At 36.9% G+C, this 19,655-nt stretch overlaps 1 protein-coding gene across 3 annotated transcripts in view; it reads left to right on the forward strand.

Annotated features, from left to right (window-relative positions):
• The window catches only part of LOC137402875 (lysosome membrane protein 2-like), a 28,972-nt gene that overhangs the window by 7,421 nt on the left and 1,896 nt on the right, over positions 1-19,655 (forward strand). Inside the window, exons 3-12 of one of the 3 annotated variants that reach the window (XM_068089382.1) lie at positions 1,452-1,596; positions 2,682-2,805; positions 3,973-4,073; positions 6,257-6,348; positions 7,681-7,730; positions 7,899-7,968; positions 8,866-9,011; positions 10,077-10,293; positions 13,501-13,720; positions 14,552-14,590. In XM_068089382.1, the coding sequence (XP_067945483.1) occupies positions 1,452-1,596; positions 2,682-2,805; positions 3,973-4,073; positions 6,257-6,348; positions 7,681-7,730; positions 7,899-7,968; positions 8,866-9,011; positions 10,077-10,293; positions 13,501-13,720; positions 14,552-14,590 (1,204 nt within the window). The remainder of the gene's footprint in view (positions 1-1,451; positions 1,597-2,681; positions 2,806-3,972; positions 4,074-6,256; positions 6,349-7,680; positions 7,731-7,898; positions 7,969-8,865; positions 9,012-10,076; positions 10,294-13,500; positions 13,721-14,551; positions 14,591-19,655) is intronic. The other 2 variants (XM_068089384.1, XM_068089383.1) reach the window with 2 other exon arrangements.

Raw genomic sequence — 19,655 nt, forward strand, 5'->3', positions numbered from 1 at the left:
TTCAGTATCGTATATACAATATAAGCATGCCGCATGTAGAAGGACATATATGTGTACATACATACATAATACATGTACTTACCTGTATGTGTACTTACATGTATGTGTACTTACGTGTACTTACATGTACATGTACTTACATGTACGCATACTACACATGTGTGTGTACTTACATGTAGGCATACTTACATGTACATGTACTTACATTTACATGTACTTACATTTACATGTACTTACATGTACATGTACTTACATGTATAATAGTTGTGAAAGTTCAGAAAGCAATTTAAGTTTTTTGAATCATAAAAGGTTTGACTTGCAATAAAATTCACATTACAGTTATTTGACATCGAAAGATTCACCATGTCTTACTCTGCTCTGTTGTAGGTGCAAAATATGTGGAAATGTGATTACAAGCTCTTAAAAGCTCAAAAACGAACAGTTAATCGCAGCTATCACGAAATCTCTTTATTTTGATGACGTACTCAAACATTGTGGGTATTGTTTTACACGTGATGTTATCACTTAAAATGAAAGGCCAATAAAAAGGTTAATATAAAACGTCTCATAGCACTAGTTTATGACAAACACTTTCAGTTCAACCTGAAGCCTGTATCAAATATAGATGCTCGCTACTTTACAGTTTTGTTGCAGCTTGGTCTAATCATCTAGTCGTAATCTGATCATGTGGCCCATACTTCCTGCCAAATAACACACATTTTCTGCAGCATTGTTCGACTATCACAGATGACCAACGGGCTCGTCATGTTTATTTGCAGATGATATGTACTCCTTCGAGCTAAGGTTAGAAAATTGAAGGAATTTTTATGATAGGTTTTGAGATATCAGTGATCAAAGTGACAGCATTACAATGATGATGAAACAGACGCGTAAGGACAATAGGCATGGTTTTATTGATTGCGTTAAGTATATTTGTGAGAATATTTCGGCGAATGAGGTTGCATGAAAGTGTAAACAGAAGCCATCATGTTCAGCTACATCCCATTTGTGCTGTTTTGGAACGGGCTTCCAGTCTACAGTGTTTTCGTGATGGCTGCGATTAACTATTCGTTTTTGAGCTTTTAAGAGCTTGTAATCACATTTCCACATGTTTTGCACCTACAACACAGCAGAGTAAGACATGGTGAATCTTTTGATACCAATTAACCGTAATGTGAGTTTTGTTGCAAGTAAACCTTCAAAAATTTGGTTCATACTTCCAAAAAGTCTAGGTTTAAAAATTTTCAAAAAGTCTAGTTTCTGTTCCGTGTACGTTCCTATTTCATCGGTGGGACTGGGACATAACCCCCGGGAAGTAAGAAGGATTACTGTATAACTGATTTAATGTTTATGTTGTAGCTTTAGTTCTGGGCTACCCATTGTTGTCGAGGTGCTTGTGTAACTTCAGACTGTTGTTTGTTACGCTTAATTCAATGATCTCTTTTTTCAAGGGAAATAAAGGTTAAAAAGAATGTTACATTTGACACCGAGGCGCACACCGCTACTTACGTTGAGCCAAGAACTCTGGTATTTGATAGAAGTCTTTCAGTGGGTGATGAGAATGACACCTTCATAACAATTAACGTTCCTTTGGTGGTAGGTTATCATCTCAATTGTTTGATATTTGGTCAGCTTGTGTTAGGCAAAGACCTCAGTAGGTTGAATTCGCATTCATTTGTTGAGATTACCTAAAAGTTCTACAGTGATTCAAATTTGCAAAGATTGCTTGCATTGAACTACATATAATTTCATATTTGTGAAACGATATAGATAATTTTTTTGCCAAAAAATGAATATTTTTACATCGATATTAATGGAAATGTTATTCAGTCGTATATTGTTGCTTTAATATTAATGTAAATTCGATGAAATTATATTTTCTTATTCTCATGATTTCACGAATTTGTATATTGTTACCTTGATATTAATGTACATGCTATAAACTTACATACTATGATTTTGACATTAGCACAAATTCTGTGAAGTTACATAATATGACCTGTTTTTAAAGTACAAATATTGATATTATTGTAAATACTATAAAATTATATTTTGTTACTCCGATATTAACAAAAGATTTTGGGAAATTACATATTCTTATTTTCACACTAGCCAAATGCTCGGCGTTACACGGGTAATAGAATAGTTACATAATGAATTTGAGTAACTTACCCGGAAAGCTAGATCTTTACTAAAATCTATACTAAAACAATACTCGCATTTTGGGCCAGCTTAACAATCGTTACGTGTAACGGTCAACAGCGCTAATCATTAACTCTAAGCAAGTGCTTTAAGCATGAGTATCTTAACCAATGTAATGACTATTCGCCTAAAGATTCCATCGCATTTCGTGAAGCTTAATGGTTTAGTATGCCACCTCTAGATCTGGAGGTCCCGGGATCCAATCCAGTGCCGTGCAGATTTTTCATTGCTAGATTTTAATTGCTATAACTGGACACAGGATTGAACAAAAAACAAACACTAATATTTATATATATATATATCAGTGTAGATTAATGTAAATTCTATGAAATTATACTGCCATTATGCTGGAATAAAAGTCAATGCTATGAAATTGTATATTCTTATATTTAAGGTAAATACTATTTGATAAAGCAACATGCCGGTCTAACGCCATCAATTAATAAATAGGAATGTGTATTATTTAATCGGTATTACAGGCAGTGGTCACCATGATTCAGTCGATACCAGCCGCTGAGATGGTTCTCTCAGGATTGATAGATTTTGGCTTGATTAAGGATGAGCAGTTGTTTAAAAGACTCAGCGTCTATCAGCTCATCTGGGGTGCGTGCACAAAACCATTCATGTTTCTATTCACAAGTTTGGTTATGCTTTATTATTGCTACATTTGTATACGCTGTAGTAGATCCTAGCCAAACCTCTATTTCTGAATTATGTGATTTAGTGTCCTTCTTGTTTACCAGTTCTTTGTACCACTTTTAGTAACTTTACCACATCTTCATTTCATCACACGGTTTTTATTTCATTTACTGATCTCTAAAACTACACAAACCACAAATTACTTCAGTACTCTCACCAGGTTTGTAAAGGCCTACAGAAACATTTCTGACTAGGATGAGCTTCTCACCAACAGTAGCATTTCTGGGACACCACTAATGTTTGACAAATTGCTTTTCTGCCATCTCATAACTCCACATAAGCAGTCTTATCCCACCCATTTTTTCCCGCGATTTATTAAAGCTTTTTTACCGTTGTTCTTCCTTATTCACCGTTGTCTACTCTCATGTTGACTTAGTTTTCTCTCTCTTTCTCCTTGACCTAAAAACAAGTAGTGGCTGTGGTTTTACTTTCATCCATTTATCTCCTACTCTTTGGCCTTTTTCATGGCAGCAAACCCACACAGGAATCACTGATCAAGTAACTGTGCAAAATAGTGTGTTTCAGCTCCTTAAATTATTTGCAGATTCTGGCAAGATTAATTCAGGAATTCTTGACTAGTTTATGATCGACTAGCTTGTACTGCCAGGATAGATTGTACCAGCTCAGCAGTAACAAGAAGGTTTTTGTGGGACACATTCTTGTAATACCCTCTCTCACACTGTCAGCATATATACATGTATTTGCTCTGCATTGTTACCCTTTAGTCAACAGCATGGGCAAAACTTGCATTGGTTTAAATTGAGTGTCATGTGTCTCTTTCACACCGTTTCATCCTTGTTTGACCAAGGGATGAATGTGGATCACCATTCATATCATGAACAACAGTAAATAAGGAGAAGCTAATCTACAACCCGATGCAGTACTGATGACTCGACAAATTTTCTAATTCCTTCTAAAGCAAATCATCATCACATGTTTAAAAGGTTGACTGTTAGTCAGTGTTCAGTTCAGATCTCGTTATTCTAGCTAGGGCTACCTAATAGTGAGCTAGGGCTACCTAATAGTGAGCTAGGGCTACCTAAAAGTGAGGCTTTGTGCGTTTGCTTGCAGGCTACAAAGACCCTCTGATGGAACTTTTAGCTCCTTTGGTAAAGGCAGCTAATATTAGTCTTCCAGTGCCTATGGATGGTTACTTTGGCTTCCTCTACAAGGTACCTTTCTCTTACCTTGCGTGCCAATGTTACAGTTTGGCTAGTTAGTTTAGCTTGTATATAAGTATTTAGAGATTGCCATTATATATAAATACAGTCAAACATGAATTACTCAAACTTCGCGGGATCGAGTGAAAGTGTTCGAGTTATCAGAGCATTCAAATTATCAGAACACTGTCATAAGTTCATGTATTTATTAGTAGATACATTTACATATACAAACTATAATATAAATCAAAAGCAAAAATGGCTTGTTTCAAATTAAATGCTTCTAATGTAAAGTTTAAAAATGTTATCAGAAAGTATAGAGATTTTTCTATCACTTGAGATTTGTTTGTTGTTTTATTTGATGTGATTGCCAGGACGTGTTCAGATTAATATTGGCAAAACTTGATCGCTGTTGAAATGTTCCAAAGAAAAGACATCTTTTTCTTTTGAGTGTTTGAACCCTGTTTTAACCAATATCAATTTTGCCAACTTTTCTTGAACTTTCTGCGAAGGTTACATCGCTTTTTCTAGCCTTCGTAGGACCATCGCTAAGCGGATGCTTGGTAGAAATCAACTTTCACCAAACCTTTAGAAGTCGTTGACGAAAATATTTTGCCGATGATGGTAATAACGACGCCTACAAACTACTAAAAGTTGGGGTTTATCTCTATGGCTTGGAATAAAGTGATATTCTAAAGCGATAATAACCGTCTCGGTAGTCGTTGGGCAAAAAACTGTTCGAGTTAACGAAGTTGAGGTTGAGTTATCTGAAGCAATTTATCATTGCGTGGGAATGGACCAAACAGAACCGTTCGAGTTAACCATGTGTTTGAGCTATCCGAGGGCGAGCTATTCATGTTTGACTGTATATATATGGATACAGTCAAACATGGATAACTCGAACTTCACGGGACCGAGCGAAAGTGTTCGAATTATCAGAGTGTTCAAGTTATCAGAGCACTGTCACAAGTCCATGTATTTACTTATTTATTAGTAGATACATGTACATATACAAACTATAATATAAATCAAAAGCACAAATGGCTTGTTTCAAATTAAATGCTTTTAATGTAAAGTTTAAAACTTTTTTATCAAAAAGTGTAGAGATTTTTCTATCACTTGAGATTGTTTTGTTGTTTGAGGTGATGTTATGCCAGGACGTTTTTTAGATTAAAATTGGCAAAACTTGATCGTTGTTGAAATGCTCAGAAGAAAATACATCTTTTTTTGAGCGCTTTAATCAAGATCAATTTTGTCGATTTTTCTTGAAGTTTATGCGAAGGTCACCTCACTTTTCCTCACTTCCGAAGGGCCATCGCTAAGCGGATGTTTGGTTGAATCAAATTTCACCAAACCTTTAGAAAAGCCGTTGACAAAAATATTTTACCGATAGTAGTAATAATGACGCCTATGAATTACGAAAAGTTGAGGTTTTTCTCTATGGTTTGGAATAAAGTGATTTTCTAAAGCGATAACAACCGTCTCGGTTGGTGTTGGGCAAAAAACGGTTCGAGTTAACAGAGTTGAGGTCGAGTTATCTAAAGCAATTTATCATTACGTGGGAACGGACCGAAGAAACCGTTTGAGGTAACCATGTGTTCAAGCTATCCGAGGGCGAGTTATCCATGTTTCACTGTATATATATGGATATATATACATGTATATATCTGTAGTAGGCACTGCAGCCAGTACGGTATGAATTAAACAGAATAAACGCAGTAAACCTAAATAAACACAGTACACAGAAATAAGCAAAACACCTTCATTTAAAAGTTAGAATGCAAATGTTGTATATGGTGAGTAGAAATGAATTTTCTATGCAAAGAATTTTATCGCTAGTGTAATTCTGGTCATTCATTAGTATGAACTCATTTTGCTGTTGCGTAAAATGATGCAAGTAAAAAATACAGCCACTACTGAGCCATCATTCTGACTTTTTTTTTTGTCAAGGAGAAAGAGAGAAAACCATATTATATCCCAGAAAATTCATCCCATATATATATGAGACGAATTGTGTGTTCCCGGCACTTAGCCTCGTCTGGTACTCTCCGTAGGTGAACGTCTACCAAAGCATAATTTTGTAACTCATTCTATCGGCTCAGATAAAGCTGTCTGTCTCTCAGTGTCAAGAACCAGAGATTTCTATTAGTTTTAGTGGCAATCCATGTCCATGAATTGGCAGTGCGTGTTTTCAGAAAAATGAGACCGATGATGGAGTGTACACCGTAAACACAGGACAGGCTGGTCTAAACAGCTTCATGCAGGTGCAGGAGTGGAATCACAAGAGGTGAGGCTGCTCAAGATAACGCACCTAGGCATTGTTAGGAGTAGCAAATGTCTCAGATCACATGCTCACTAAGGCTACCAACTTTTCAATGCCACGTTGAAGGAATCGCTAATAAACATGTACATGCTATTTCTAAGGTTCAGGAGTTGTTCCACCTTGGAATGGGTTTGTGTCAGTATATAGGAGAGTAAGAAACTAATAGAGGTATTGTTATGCTCTCTTAGTTTGTTTGTTGTAAGCTTTTCATAAATTCTTACAAAGTGTTATTGGTTTGTAAATGCTTAAATATAGCTCATAGCTTTTTGTTGTACAGCGGAACCTTGGTTCTGGAACATAATCCGTTACAGAAAGCTGTTCGAAAACCGAGTTGTTCGAAATCTGAAACAATTATTCCCATTAGAATTAATGTATGCCAAGGTAACAACTTCGGTTAAGTAAGTTTTTAACATTTTACACCATAAACTGTACTGTATACTACACACTATAAATAAAAATGGGTAGATATAGATGGTGTTTATTTGTAATGAAAGATTTTCTATCTATGATGATGAAAACAGAAAACAAAATGTAAACATTTCTTATGTTTTGCTCTTAAAAAATCAAAAACATTCTAGGTTAAGATACAATACCAAAAACTGCAGAAATTGATAATGAAACAGCGAAAAATGCAACAGATCAGTTACATCAAAATCGTGTGAAAAAAGAAAATATAAACAGCAATGGCACGTTTACTTCACATCTTTGAAGGAGAATCCTCCTCCAAAACAATTTAGGATAACTCGACTAGATGAGTTATTTCCCTAGCAAATTTCTTTGGTAAAGGGACGTCATCCCAGATGGTTTCTTCTTGTAAAGAATTTATAAAGTGTAACTTGCTTCTTTCTTTGTTAACGAATGTATCCATGCTGTTTCCAGAGCTGTTCCGAATGTTTAATTCTAATGCGCATTCTCCAGTTTGGTCGAGAACCGAATTAGTTTTCGAGATCCAAGACGAACAAATCTCAATTCCTTTTGGTCGAAAACCGAATTGGTCGAGAACTGAAGCGTTCGAGAACCGAGGTTCCACTGTATATCGTAATACATCTACCCTTTATGATTTCTATTAATAATGCATAGCGGTAAACACTCTATGCGAATATGTAGTAATATTCTTTGTACTTTTCTGTTGAATATGAATTCTATTAAAGGCATTAAATCAAGTGACACGATAAGGCAGGTTCCCGCGTTGCTAGTCATTTGACTTGAAGAAGTATGTTTGCATGTGATCAAGGTCAAGTGTCATTGATATCCTTGATATGCGTATTACTAAGAATTATGGGTACTATATTGCAGTACACTGTCCTTCTGGAAGACCAAGTACTGCAACATGATCAATGGAACAGGTAGGGCAGTGAAACCACAGAACAGTATCATCATTTTTGTGAATTGCGGCTTACAGAATATCTTCTTTAGAGTTTTCTATTCTTGCAACTATGTGATTGTTGAGCGTTTAGTATATAATATTTAAATCTGTGAAATTACCATGAATGAAAAAAGTGTCTTTGTTTCAGACGGGACCATGTATCACCCTTTTATTGATGTCAAGGACAAATTATTCCTCTTTTCCTCTGATCTAGCAAGGTAAAGATCTCTCAGCTTATACTGCTCAACGTGTGATTATATACGAAATATTTTGGCATGATGGTTTGGTGAGACTCTTTACTGTCACACACTGTAGCACATTATATCTATATATACCGTATCGCAGTATGCCCGAGTTTTCTTCTCAGCGATTAATTGTACGATTATGTGCACCGTAGACCGATGGTAGCGCCCACGCAACGCAGGTGTGTTAGCAAACATTGCAGCTGTCACATTTAACCGATATTCCGCCAAGTATCCATGAAAGTCTGCGCAATGGGCACTACTTTGGGGATGGTGATTGGATGTCATGGATAACTTCATCTATATTTCCCTTCATGACAGTCGCTGCGGGACTAGTACGATATCATTTTAGTGACCGTATTGTATAACGAGAACTCTATGTCTATTCAGGGATCTAAAAGTGGACGTGTTGTGATAGCGTGAACATTGTTATCACAGACGATCACCTATGTAGTATGGGAGTACTTGACGAGAATCTAACAAAAAGCTACGAGCAATATGTAAGCATTTACCAACCGATGACACTTTGTAAGAATCTATGAAAAGCTTACAACAAACAAACTAAGAGAACATTAGCATAGCGATACCGCTATCCTTCGTTTTTTGACATTAATTCATCTGCACATGCGCTCGTTCACAGAAATGCCGCCATATTTGTAGACAAACAATCGTCATACTGCCTGTGATACAGCGTGTACCAGCCCTTACATTAAGCCTAAATAAGTCTTAGCTCACATCTATTCTGTTTGCTCACATAGTTGTACATTTATATCTACTTTGTGGACAGTAAATTCCTTCATTTTGTTAGATACATCCATGCGTGTTAAATCTATGACTTGATAGCTGAGCTTCAACTTCCTAGATGTGTTGCAGATCTATTGATGTTGTATTCTCGTCCAAGCACTACCTACACGATGTACCTCAGTATAGATTTAAACCACCTGCTGCACTGTTTGGTTATCCTCCAGATAACTATGACAACGCATGCTATTGTCTGGGCGATGAGTGTCCCCACAATGGTAGGTGCTCTTGCTGAAATATTTTGTTCCTATTTATGGTGCTATTGGATTCCCTACTCGTATCCTAGAGGAATACATAAAAAATGTCCAAAAAATATTTATCATTAAGCAATGTTTATGATAAGCATTAGTTTAGTCCTACGTATATCCATAAGTTTGGAGTTATCTTCTACGTGCTACAAAAGATGATATGCGACTGACCGAGTAAGTAAACACCATTGAAAACCTATGAACTAATTAAATGAAGACTTATTAGCATATACAAAATGTGTTTGTTACAAGGCAAGCATTTCTTATCGTAGTCTGAAAACATTAAAACAATTATATAGATTTTAGATTGTTTTAATGATGCATCTACTTATCTACTGTCAATAGACCTGACTCGGTTGTTGTCTACCATTGTGTATCCCGATATAGGCAAAAAATTACTGTATATCCCCTCAAATTCCGAAAGGTATTTAATTGGAATCCAAGCGTCTTACCTGTACCCAATTCTGTATCCCTACATGTAGTCGATACACAAAAGGAATACAAACACCTCACCTGTATCCAATCATGTATCCCCACATGTAGTCGATACACATAAGGAATACAAACACCTCACCTGTACCCAATCACGTATCCCCACATGTAGTCGATACACAAAAGGAATACAACCCCTCACCTGTATCCAATCACGTATCCCCACATGTAGTCGATACACATAAGGAATACAACCCCTCACCTGTATCTAATCCTGTATCCCTACATGTAGTTGATACACATAAGGAATACAACCCCTCACCTGTACCCAATCATGTATCCCCACATGTAGGCGATACACAAAAGGAATACAAACACCTCACCTGTACCCAATCATGTATCCCTACATGGAGTCGATACCCAAGGATCCCCAAAGTACCCTTACTAGCTTGTTAGGTTTGTAGAAAGGCATTAGTATATGCTACAATAACATGCATTGAGGATACATTGCATGGACTTGCACTGATAATAATCTACAGTTTCCAGCTAATATAGTATACAAAAGTTTGTATGCGTTTCATGTACTTTATTTTCTAATCACAGGTGTTCTGAACATCACAGCGGTACAAGGAGCCCCGGTATTTGTTTCACAACCCCATTTTTTGAATGGTAAGTACTATGAGGCGACTATTGGTGGCTTGCACCCTGATGAGGAACGCCACAACACCTTCATAGACGTAGAGCCGACTACTGGCATAGTTATGAAAGGGGCCAAGAGACTGCAGATGAATCTTTATGTCAAACAGAATGCTTTTGTCTGGTGAGCTATTCCTTTCCTGGTAGCCTAGCCTGTCTTGATAAACTGTTGTTTTTGCGGAGTTGTCCCCCGTCGAGCAGAGCGAGCAAACAACAGCTTGTCACAATAGGGGCCTATGCACTGCGCCTGATGCATCAGCTGCACTGAAAGGGAGTTGTTCTTTTCCGTCTATGCGGCTTGGCTGCGATGTTATGTCGGTCGCTCCATTGGTAATCATAACGGATTTAGCCCAAAAATTTATGTAGAAAAAATATATGATAAAAACATTTAACCAGAGACCAGTCTCTGCGGTAAACTTTAATAGAACTTAAGAATAAAATAAATTAAAAATGAAATCGATAAAAACAAATAAAACTGACTGATACAAAAATACAAATAAAACTGACTGAGCGCACAAATAACAACATGTTTAATTGCTGTTGTTGCCTAAGTTCTCAAGTCTTAATCTTTAGCCTTAATCTGGAGCTGACCCCTAGTCGGTTCTGTTGACCCTGTCTATACCTTGGGATTAGTTGTGAGCCTATGATGAGCCAAACCAATGCTGTGCCCCTTAGTATGTCACCCAGCTCTTACTAACTAATAAACTAACTTTTATTGGTTTACCACCCAGCTTTATTTAATTATGTTTTCCAGTCATGCATGTTATCAGATATTTTGTTTCTTTCGTACATTCTTGTCTCATTTTTTAGTCGATTTAGGTAACTTGTCTCATGAGATGACTCGTTTTAGGCGATTTGTCTCGTGAATGACTCGTCGTAGGCAATCTGTCTGATGAGATCAGTCGTTTTAGGCAATTTTTTTCTTGTGATAAGTCGATTTAGGCAATTGTCTCATGAGATGACTCATTTTAGGCGATTTGCCTCGTGAATGACTCGTTATAGGCAATCTGTCTGATGAGATGGGTCGTTTTATGCAATTTGTTTTGTGTGATAAGTCGATTTATGCAATTTGTTTTGTGTAATAAGTCGATTTAGGCAACTTGTCTCATGAGGTGACTCGTTTTAGCCAACTTGTTTCATGAGATGCGTTGTTTCATACAACTTGTCTCAAGGAATGAGTCCACTGCTTATCTCTGAGAATGCATTGTTTTCATGAGAATGTTTTGATAGCTCAAATTTTGATCTGATAAGACAAGTGAAGACCTCAACGGAAGAACGATCAATGTCACATTTTCTCCAAATTCTAGATTTATCTTCTCTTAATAGTTCTGGCCACAAAGTTTAGTCTCTGTGACAAAGTTTCAGCAAAAATGATCAAGGTCCAGAGATATTCCTGCTTAAAATAAACTAGCTCTTTGCAAAAACGATCAATGTCCAACGGCTACCCAGCAACAACAATCATTTTCCAGTCATGTGATTACTTTCAACCAATAGTAACGCATACATGTTTGAGAATTTCCAACTTATAACGATCGTCTTATAGAATTTCCAACCTGAAAACGAACATTTTTGTGTAAGTTTTTGTAAGTGCCGCCCGTGTTAGAAAACAGATAATTACGTATTTTGATGACATTCTTGTTAATTCAGATTCAGATTTTCGTGATTACACAAAAAATTCAAGTAGCAGCACTGACTTCATTGGTGGTGAAATTAATAGTTGTGTAGGAATAAAGAACATTGTTGAGTACTGCTTTAGCTTCGTAGCGATCGTAGCTTCACATAGCTTTAACAATGCACAAAGTGTGCACTAATTGTTAACAAGTGTGCAAAAATAAAATATACAATAAAAATGTTGTAGATATAGGTTCAAGTTGAAAAAAATTGTATACATATCATGAAGCAATCATGAATCCACAATTTTCGGCAAAATGGCTGGCAGTAGGACGATAGCTAAATTTGTACATGGATGGCAGTGAAAAGGTTAATAACTTGATACAATAGACAGAGGCAGTGGCAGTGAAGGGAAATATCTGAATAGTACCAAGAAGCAAAAAAGAAGTGTGTGCAAAAACGTGTAGTGTAATGCAAAACAAAATATTGCAGTTTTTCTAGGACACAGTAAAAACGTTGTTGTTGTAGTATTGTGACCTGTTTATTTTTGTTTGGTTGAAATTTGGATGTTAGAAATCTCTTATTTTACTGCAATATAGCGTTTAAAATAAGAATATTATAATATTGTAACATTATCCCCTAATAAAACATAATGCGTAGAGAGTTGTCAAGGATTTCCAAAGTAAATCGATCAATGTCCGCGTAGTCGTGTTAACTTAGGCCATGTTGTGCCACCACAAATTATGTCTACCGCTTCTTTGTTGATCACATTCCCAGGTAACATCTTTATTGATCCATAGCTAAAAAGTTTCTATGATAAAAGTTGTAATTCTCTCTAAAAGAGTTTGTAAACTTTAAAATGGCTATATCCCAATTTTGAACAATTGTGACATTGATCGTTCTTCCGTTGAGGTCTTCAAGTGTCTTTGAAGTTATGTTGCAATACAAATACGATAGCACTAAGGTTAGAATATATACATGTAGATAAATCAATGTTTGACCATCATGAGAAGGTTGCCTGCTTTCAAACAGAGGGTATGCTCTGCGAGATGACAGTTTACCTAGTCTAGTTATAGCGACAAATCTCTAGGCATGAAAAATCCACTGCGCACTTGGGATTTGAACTCAATACTTCCAGTTCTGTAGAGAGGTCATTTATCAAACACACAACGCTGTCCAGCTGACTACACTATGGAATAAATTGGGCACATACTTATTACTCATGCCAATCTTTCATGGCTTCACGCTTAATACTGCAGCTAGCGTTATTCGCAAAGCCAAACCAGAAGAAAAATGTGTGCCCTTACGTGAAGAAAAATACTTAAACTCACATGGTCATCGTGACTACTGCAATCAGTATAGATCTGTGGTAGATACTGCAGCCGGTACGGTATGAATTACACAGAAGTAAACACAGTTAACATAAATAGCACAGTACACAGAAATAAACAAATATCTTCATTTAAAAGTTAGAATGTAAATGTTGTATAAGTCTATGGCGAGTAAAAATGAATTTTCTATGCAAAAATTTTTTATCGCTAATGTAATTCCGGCATTCTTTTAGTATGAACTTTTTTTGCTGTTGTGTTGCTCGACGGTCTGTTCTCTGCTGGTGTTTTTTTCCAGGAGTTAATTTTTCAATATTAAGTCATATTGCCTTAGTGGACTTTGAAATTGTGATTTAGATCATGTGAGTAATCAACATTTATGTCACCCTCAGGGAGATGTCAAAGATGCGTACAATGCTGTACCCCCTCCTCTGGCTTGATGAGTCGGCTACTATAAATGACAAAGGTCTTTCCACCTTCAAAGACATGTTCTTCAACATTCAGCAGCTTATGTATACCATCAGTTACATACTGATTGCTGTCTCCGCTGCCATTATTCTGTTGACACTGCTTTTTATGCTCATCAAGTATCTTGGATACAGGAACAGTCAGGTGGGTTTGCTTCTACCACCCAATAGATTGCAAAAGCGTTGAGTGTATTACCACTGCCAGTATACAGATTCATAACTAGCGCAATACTCGGTAATGTGGTCAAAAAGTATCACCAATTTGTATTTGCTAGTACACGTGTGATCGTATATACATGTGTACATGCATATAGATTCTACCAGAAAGCAAAGAGACATGTACCATCATTGTTTAGCAACACTGCACCCACGATGGGCTGTCATACCCTGCAAATGCTTCGCTAAGATTTTTTGTGGGCCTTTTTCTATTGCTGCAATTTACTTTATCTGTTTCTCTTCGTCCCTGCTAATTTTCATATCTTTTTAATAACCTTAAGTACATAGGATTAATGTGGAATGCTGGCAAAAACGTAAAGAGAAAGTGCTATGCATAACAGCAGTTAAGGTATACATGTATAATTTTTCACTGCTTTAGTATGTACTATGAGTCAATTACATATTAGTTGGAACAGCCAATAAAATGTCTTCATTGAAAAAATTAAGTATGGTTGACTTTTTCAATACGCCTCAAGGTCGGTGTGTTTTGTATCAACTCCTTCTGTTTGCTTTGCACTAAACTTCCTTCACCTCAACTCCCTTTTCCTTTTTTGCCCTTCTTAGGTCTTATCTTTATCCCTACACTTTTTATCTTTTCTCTTCTCTAAGATTCTCTTTTTCTACTCCTCCACTAGCTTCTTTTAGACTCTACCATCCCCCAGTTGCTCCATACCATTCCTCATATTCTCTCAACCTACCATAGTTTTAACTATTGTGTTCAATCAGAAAGCTGAATTCAATTCAAATGTTCATATTGTAGAAAATTGACACGCCTTTTGTGGAAGACACAGCACCTCAGGTAATTGACAACATCAAGTCTGTCTCTTTCAACCCTCCTATCTTCCTATAATTCATAGCCTGGACAGACTGTCTGAAATGTGAACTTTAGTCATGTTCTGGTCACTGATTTATACTAGTCTAAACTTTCAACTGAAAAAACGAGGCAGTTGTTAAAAATGTTTCACTAATAGAACAGTTATATCATATTAAATATTTTTCATATACCGTAGTCATACCTCGACATACAAGTGTCTCAACATATGAGAAGTTTGAGATAATTATGAGGAAAATTTTGAGAGATTTTTTGCCTTGAGATACAAGCCAAATTTGTGATACGAGCATACGAGATGGTTTTTGATGCGGCTGCTAGGTGGCTGAGTATGCGACAGGTCACTTACGAGAACAGCCCGGTCTTTCTCGTTGGATCAGTTTGAAACTTTAAAAAAGCTTCAAAAACAGAATAAAATGATAAAAATAAAAATGAAGACGCAATTAAAATTAAGTCTAGTGTAAGATTAAAACTTTGTAGGCTTTGTAAGCTAAAGTCATTTCAGTTAAATTTATTAAAGTTATGTTAAATTTGTTGTTACGTAGCATCACAAAAATGTAGCGTACCAAATTTGTTGCCGTCAAGTCTCTCTCCCACATCGCCGTTAGCCGGCACCGTCTGACTAGAAGGTAAAAGCTTCAAACAGTATTATACATAATATTACATGTTATTGCCAATCATAATCGCTAGATATATATATATATATATATATATATATATATATATATATATATATATATGTGCTACTTTGTGAGTATAAGCAACGAATTAAAGCAATTAAAGAGACATTGTATATCTTGTTTTAAGGAGTTTTTTCAGAGGATAGGAACAGATTAATTTATATTTAGTTATCTTATATAAAAAAATTGATTTGAGACAAGAGAGAATTGACATGAAAGCTCGGTCCCAAAAAGCATTACGCTTGTATGTCGAGGTATGACTGTAATGAGCAGAAAAAAAGACAAGCGGTAAAACTAAGAAGCGCGCTAGAAAATGTCAATATATTTTATTGTTTTTTTAAAGATAAAAATAATGATAAGTTTTAAAACTAATGTCTCGTTTACTGGCTTGCGGTTCACACTGAATGCATATATTATATGATCCAATGTCTGTTTGTGAATCTAGATTATCTACCCTTTGTAACTCTCAGTTAGCCAAAAAGATATTGCAGCCATCATTACCAATACGTCTCTTCCTCAATCTGTACTAGTGCTGGGCACGGGTAGTAATACTCGTTGAACTCGCGGGTTTATCTTCTCTCGAGTATCGGGTAATAGAGATTTCGGGTATTCCGGTCCTTCGGGTTCGGGTTTTGACTTTCAAGTTCGGGTTTTGGTACACGGATCCGTCGGGTAGTGTTAACAAAAACTCGGTCTATTGCACCCTGTGCTTTTAGTCTGGGACCACAGGGCATTTCTGTGTCATTTTTGCTAAGGAGGCATGACAATGGGGTTTAACGAGTCTTTAATTTAATAGATGGAATAAAACATATCATACCTTATTTACTATACCTACTAGAAATATTGTAGTCAAGCAGTGATTACTTGTCATTAAAAGGTGAGAAGAAATACTTACGTCAAATTTTATTTGCGCAATTAGCCAAATCGGCTTCGTAAACAAGTCTATGCCTTTTTAATACGGCGCGTGTTCGCTATCACCGATAACACATATGTCCTTAGTCTGTTTCCGCTATCACCTTGTTAGAAACAGCCATCAGCGTTCGTAGTAGCAGTGAAAATCTAATAACTCTGTTTAAATTGATTACCACAGCTAGCTATTATGGATTACATAATTCATTATAACCAAGTTTTACTAAGCCAACAAGCCTTACTAACGGAAAATGCCGATAATGTAAAGTTTTTTATGAGATTTAGAGCGCCATCTACAGAAAGTCAGGGAGGTACATAGAACATGCTTAAGTATTAAGCTACCATAGACCCTATCTTCTGCCACCTGTTGACACGAAAATGCCCTGTAGCCCCAGACTATCTTGACTGTTTAACAATCCACCTGTTAACGCTGCGAGTACGAATGTCGGTCGATAAAAACTGTGAAAAATAATAAATTGAAAAGAAATCTAATTGCTTTGTAAATTTGAAGATATATCTGTTTAGAAAATTTAAATATAAAATCCATATCAACAAATCCGATACCCGAAAAATCCGTAGGCAAAGAAATACTCGAGCCTAGCACTACTAGCTACCCGATACTCGAAAAACCCGAACAGCAGGGGGCGGGTCTAAACCCGTTGACCAAGAAGTACTCGTGCCCAGCACTAATCTGTACCCATTTCCTTTCATGTTAGTAAAAGCTAAGATTATTGTGGCTGTCCATTTTCTAAGAAATCATTATTCATATTTACTTATTTAAAAAATATTTCTTTTGTTAATTAAAATTAAATGTCATAACTAATAAACTGAATTGTCTTTTTTTATTACAATTTTGTAATAAAAAAAGACTTACATGCTTGAAAGACTGGCCATGCTTGAAAAGTAAATGTTAAAGGTTAATTTATTGAAAGCAACCAGCTCTAATTTTTTACCACTACCTTTCTGATCTTCTCTCATTATGGTCATTGTCTATGAGTGCAAGCTCTGTACACTAGTCAGTAGTACAAGCTCTGTACACGAGTCGGTAATACAAGCTCTGTATACTAGTCAGTAGTACAAGCTCTGTACACGAGTCAGTAGTACAAGCTCTGTATACTAGTCAGTAGTACAAGCTCTGTGCACTAGTCAGTAGTACAAGCTCTCTACACTAGTCAGTAATACAAGCTCTGTATACTAGTCAGTAGTACAAGCTCTGTACACGAGTCAGTAGTACAAGCTCTGTACACTAGTCAGTAGTACAAGCTCTGTACACTAGTCAGTAATACAAGCTCTGTATACTAGTCAGTAGTACAAGCTCTGTACACGAGTCAGTAGTACAAGCTTTGTACACTAGTCAGTAGTACAAGCTCTGTACACTAGTCAGTAATACAAGCTCTGTACACTAGTCAGTAGTACAAGCTCTGTACACTAGTCAGTAATACAAGCTCTGTATACTAGTTAGTAGTACAAGCTCTGTACACTAGTCAGTAATACAAGCTCTGTATACTAGTCAGTAGTACAAGCTCTGTACACGAGTCAGTAATACAAGCTCTGTATACTAGTCAGTAGTACAAGCTCTGTACACTAGTCAGTAATACAAGCTCTGTACACTAGTCAGTGGTACAAGCTCTGTATACTAGTCAGTAGTACAAGCTCTGTGCACTAGTCAGTAGTACAAGCTCTGTACACTGGTCAGTAGTACAAGCTTTGTACACTGGTCAGTAGTACAAGCTCTGTACACTAGTCAGTAATACAAGCTCTGTATACTAGTCAGTAGTACAAGCTCTGTACACTAGTCAGTAGTACAAGCTCTGTGCAGTAGTCAGTAATACAAGCTCTGTATACTAGTCAGTAATACAAGCTCTGTATACTAGTCAGTAGTACAAGCTCTGTACACGAGTCCGTCGTACAAGCTCTGTATACTAGTCAGTAATACAAGCTTTGTACACTAGTCAGTAGTACAAGCTCTGTGCACTAGACAGTAGTACAAGCTTTGTACACTAGTCAGTAGTACAAGCTCTGTATACTAGTCAGTAGTACAAGCTCTGTATACTAGTCAGCAGTACAAGCTCTGTACACTAGTCAGTAGTACAAGCTCTGTACACTAGTCAGTAGTACAAGCTCTGTATACTAGTCAGCAGTACAAGCTCTGTACACTAGTCAGTAGTACAAGCTCTGTACACGAGTCAGTAGTACAAGCTCTGTACACGAGTTAGTAGTACAAGCTCTGTGCACTAGTCAGTAGTACAAGCTCTGTACACGAGTCAGTAGTACAAGCTCTGTATACTAGTCAGTAGTACAAGCTCTGTACACTAGTCAGTAGTACAAGCTCTGTGCACTAGTCAGTAGTACAAGCTCTGTACACGAGTCAGTAGTACAAGCTCTGTACACTAGTCAGTAGTACAAGCTCTGTATACGAGTCAGTAGTACAAGCTCTGTACACTAGTCAGTAGTACAAGCTCTGTGCACTAGTCAGTAGTACAAGCTCTGTACACGAGTCAGTAGTACAAGCTCTGTACACTAGTCAGTAGTACAAGCTCTGTATACTAGTCAGCAGTACAAGCTCTGTACACTAGTCAGTAATACAAGCTCTGTACACTAGTCAGTAGTACAAGCTCTGTACACTAGTCAGTAATACAAGCTCTGTATACTAGTCAGTAGTACAAGCTCTGTACACTAGTCAGTAATACAAGCTCTGTATACTAGTCAGTAGTACAAGCTCTGTACACGAGTCAGTAATACAAGCTCTGTATACTAGTCAGTAGTACAAGCTCTGTACACTAGTCAGTAATACAAGCTCTGTACACTAGTCAGTGGTACAAGCTCTGTATACTAGTCAGTAGTACAAGCTCTGTGCACTAGTCAGTAGTACAAGCTCTGTACACTGGTCAGTAGTACAAGCTTTGTACACTGGTCAGTAGTACAAGCTCTGTACACTAGTCAGTAATACAAGCTCTGTATACTAGTCAGTAGTACAAGCTCTGTACACTAGTCAGTAGTACAAGCTCTGTGCAGTAGTCAGTAATACAAGCTCTGTATACTAGTCAGTAATACAAGCTCTGTATACTAGTCAGTAGTACAAGCTCTGTACACGAGTCCGTCGTACAAGCTCTGTATACTAGTCAGTAATACAAGCTTTGTACACTAGTCAGTAGTACAAGCTCTGTGCACTAGTCAGTAGTACAAGCTCTGTACACGAGTTAGTAGTACAAGCTCTGTGCACTAGTCAGTAGTACAAGCTCTGTACACGAGTCAGTAGTACAAGCTCTGTATACTAGTCAGTAGTACAAGCTCTGTACACTAGTCAGTAGTACAAGCTCTGTGCACTAGTCAGTAGTACAAGCTCTGTACACGAGTCAGTAGTACAAGCTCTGTACACTAGTCAGTAGTACAAGCTCTGTATACGAGTCAGTAGTACAAGCTCTGTACACTAGTCAGTAGTACAA

The sequence above is a fragment of the Watersipora subatra genome, chromosome 8, assembly GCF_963576615.1.
Source record: "Watersipora subatra chromosome 8, tzWatSuba1.1, whole genome shotgun sequence".
Lineage (NCBI taxonomy): Eukaryota > Metazoa > Bryozoa > Gymnolaemata > Cheilostomatida > Watersiporidae > Watersipora > Watersipora subatra.